This window comes from Rhea pennata, chromosome 26 (genome assembly GCF_028389875.1).
Source record: "Rhea pennata isolate bPtePen1 chromosome 26, bPtePen1.pri, whole genome shotgun sequence".
In the NCBI taxonomy this organism is placed as follows: Eukaryota; Metazoa; Chordata; class Aves; order Rheiformes; family Rheidae; genus Rhea; species Rhea pennata.
The window spans coordinates 2,754,646-2,758,168 of NC_084688.1; the positions used below are offsets into that span (position 1 = coordinate 2,754,646).

At 61.9% G+C, this 3,523-nt stretch overlaps 1 protein-coding gene across 1 annotated transcript; it reads right to left on the reverse strand.

Moving 5' to 3' along the window:
• Nucleotides 1-283: 283 nt before the first annotated feature.
• HOXB13 (homeobox B13) lies at nucleotides 284-2,058 on the reverse strand. The gene is made up of 2 exons (XM_062595356.1): nucleotides 1,449-2,058; nucleotides 284-537 (listed from the first exon to the last, which is right to left on the reverse strand). Exons 1-2 carry the CDS (start codon nucleotides 2,056-2,058, stop codon nucleotides 284-286), a joined length of 864 nt encoding a protein of 287 aa, XP_062451340.1.
• Between the last annotated feature and the right edge of the window lie 1,465 nt (nucleotides 2,059-3,523).

Here is a 3,523-nt window from a genome sequence, read left to right on the forward strand (position 1 = left end):
AAGTGCTAAAAAAAGGGGGGGGGGGAAGGAGAGAGAGAAAAAATAGAAGGAATACGACGTCTTTAGTGGCCTTATAATATGAGAATAAACTGTACATGGTGCTCTACGTGCAGACGGGGCAATATTGCGTCTTCCTAAACCGCCGGCGTTTGCGGCTGGATTGAACCGTTGGAAGAGACGGAGCGGAGCGCGGCGGCTCGACGGGGCGGGCCCGGTCAGGGGCTGCTCCCGGGGCCGGGATCGGCAGCAGGGCCGTGGGGCGGCGGTGAGGGCCGCCCCCTCCTCACGAGGTGCTGCTGCTTTTGATTTTGGAGACGACTTTCTTCTCCTTCACCCTCCTGTTCTGAAACCAGATGGTGATCTGCCTCTCCGTGAGGTTGGTGGCGGCGGAAATCTTCCTCCTCTTGTCCCTGGTGATGAATTTGCTGCTGGCGTACTCCTTCTCCAGCTCCTTCAGCTGCCCCTTGCTGTAAGGGACCCTCTTCTTTCGGCCCCGGCGGAAGGAGCAGCCGTCGGGGGGGAGCTGCGCGGCAGCATCTGGGCGCAGGGAGAGACGGGGCTGAGCGCGGTCGGGACCGGCGGGGAGGCGAGAGGGTCCGAGCGGGTCCGGAGAGGCACATGGTCTGGGGCTACGGGCCCCAGAGAAGCCTCCCCCTCCCTACCGGGCTCCCTCCTGCCCCAGTCCCGCCCGTCTGCTTTCCTCGGCAAAGAGCAGCCCCTTTCTCTGCCATCCCATTTCTTTTCCCTTCTTCGCCTAGCGAGGGAGCAAACCTCCCTGTCGCTTGTCTTCTCTAACGATATCTAATTTTATTTTCTCTCTTTGATTTTTTTTCCTCCCCCGGAGAAAGAGAGAGTTAATGGCAAGGCACCTGCATGAAGCAGATGCGCGCTAACACCTGTCCTCGCGGCGCGGTTTCACTTCGCAGCGCGCACTGTAAGTCGGAGCAATGCTAAAACGCGTCTAAGTCGGAGCGTAACGTCGGGGCACGGCCGGGCCGGCGGGGGCAAGGCCCGGCGTCCGCTGCCGGGAGCGGCTCAAGGCAGCCCGCGCCGCTGCCTCGGAGGCTGCTCGTATTTGCGGCCCTGTATGGCTGGGGCCGGATCTACACTCCCTCCCAGGCGTTAAACCGCCCCAAATCCGATTTCTCTCTGCCCACAGCTGCAGTTCATGTGCGAGGCCGAGCAGCGTTAGCGTCTGCCTCCGTGAGAGGGGTTGCAAAGCCCGGTGCACGTCCCAAATACTCTTTGAAACCTGCTCAGTGGCTGCCGTTTGCGCTACTTTGCAGGAAATTTTGCTTCGTCTGCCGCACGGCAACAGCAATTCCCCATCACGTTATTTTAACCTCTTTCCTCCTTAGGGCGGCCACGGCTGCACGGCACAGCCCCATCCTCACCCCCCCCCCCCCCCAGCCCGCGTCCCCCAGGAAGAGGGCGGCTGAGGACGTTACCTGCAAAGGCAGATTTCAAGAGGTAGCCAGCCTGGCTCTGCTCTTTGGGGCAGCACATCTGGCTGTTCCAGCCGCTGGTCAGAGCCCACGGCTGGTGATAACTGTCCACGGGCAAAAGAGTCTCATGCCGGGCTTCCCCCGGGGCTCCTAAGGTCGGAACCACTGAAACGTCCAGGTAACTGGCCACAGGCTGGTACGGGGCCCCGTAACCGGGGTAGAAAGCGAGCTCGGCGGGTCGGCTCTGGAAGTCCTCGCTGCCGGCGGGGGGGTCCAGGTACTTGTCGGCGGGGAAGCCGCCCGGGGGGGGCCCGGCTTTGAGGGCGCTGCGGGCGACGCGGCAGGAGTAGTAGCCGCTGCCGAAGTATCCGTAGGGCAGCGGCGCGGAGGCGGCGGGGCCCGGCGGGGCGGCAGGGCCCGGCGGGGCGGCGGGGCCGGGGAGGCACGGCTTGGCCGGCTCCTCGGCCGGGTAGCCGGGGTTGAGCCCGGGGGGAGGCGAGGGGCCACCTAGGGCCGGCGGGGGGGGTAGGCCCCGGGGCTGGCTGCCGCCGAAGCCCCCGGCTGTCAGGAGCCCCTCGAGGCCCGCGGGGCCGCGGTGCTCCGGCGGCTGCATGCGGGGCGGCGCGGGGGCCGGGGCATGGGGAGCGGAGCCGCTGCCCGAGGGGGGTCCCGGATCTTTTTAAAAGGCTGCGAGCTGCAGAGAGCTGCCTTTCCCCGCCGGGCTGTCCTGACGCAACGGCCGGGCCTTGCCTCATTGGCTGCCGATCGGGGGGAAAAGGACGGAGAAGGAGGGGAAAAAAAAAAGAAAAACAACAAAACTCCAGCCCCAATAAAATCTGCCTGCAGAAATTGCGAAAATACTTTTATTGCAATTGGAGAAGGAGGGAGGGGAAGCCCCCCTCCCGCACGTGACAGGCGGTGCACGAGAGACGCCTTTTAAACTGTATCTTCCCCCCCCCAAAAAAAAGAGGGAGAATTAGGAGGATGGGGGGAGAGGAGAGAAGGGGAGAGGAGGGAAAGGGAAGATCACGAAGGGAGCAGAGGAACAGTCCCTGGTGGAAAAATCCAGGCTCAGATTTAAAACACTTTTTGTGGTGTCTCTTCCCCTTCCTACTCAGGTCCGGGGGGGCTTTTGCCCTCGGAGAAATGTTGCCACAGCCCGTGGGCACCCTGGGACCCCTCGGACTGTGACATCGCCGGAGGGGCGAGCGGATGGCAGCCGTGGGACAGGGATGTCCCTCCGACAGTGCCGTGGGACAGACAACACCGGCCTAGTGGGGATCCCCCTCTCTCCCCTCTCATGAGCCCCGCACACAAGTCCGCCTCCCCCCCCCCCGCAGCAGCCCAGTCCTCCACTCCGTGGCAGTCTGCAAAGGCCTGGATGCCTGGAGAAAGGGACAGAGAACAACCCTGAAAGCAAAAAAAGAGAAAGAAGGGGGTCCCCGGCGCTCGGAAAACGGCACAAAGGCTGGGAGAAACAACACCAAACCAAACCTCCCCGTGCCCGCAGTTATCGCCTGGCACGGCCCTGGGCCAGCTGTGCCCCAGCCTGGGTTTACAGGTCTGACTGACCCCTGGCCAAGAAGCAGCCAAAAGCGAAATAGTTTGGAAACTGGGCGGCTGGGAAACTGGGAAAATAATACAGAGAGACCCTTTCAGGGCGAGGACGGACAGACAGGTGTCTAGATGGATGGAGAGACAGGCGGACGAGTGGAAAGACAGACGGACATGGAGATAAGAAAGCAAAACTACCCGAAAAAAGTCTGGAGTAAATACACTGGCGTCTGTGCAAACGCGTGCGTTAACGAATTATTCAAGTACGCGCATCTTTTGTCGTCTGTACACACGGTACAAACGCAGAGAGCCGCGTTTCTGTCTCCCCTCCGGTCTTCTCCCTACGGCCTGGGAGAAACCTCGTGAATCCCTCAAACCCCGCTGCTGCTCACGGCCAGCGCGGACTGACCGAGCCTTCCTCCCGTCGCCTTCCCTTGGGGCAAAGAGAGCGATCCTAGAGCTCAGCCACCGAGAAATGGAGAGATTTCTGCTTTCTGAATATCAGATCCTAATAAAAGCTCCCT

Bases quoted from the DNA above. Each gene is read 5' to 3' on its own strand.
- HOXB13 (XM_062595356.1), bottom strand. From the start codon at position 2,058: ATGCAGCCGCCGGAGCACCGCGGCCCCGCGGGCCTCGAGGGGCTCCTG. The intron at 538-1,448 runs GTAACGTCCTCA...CCCTGCGCCCAG, and splicing joins CTTGAAATCTGCCTTTGCAG to ATGCTGCCGCGCAGCTCCCC.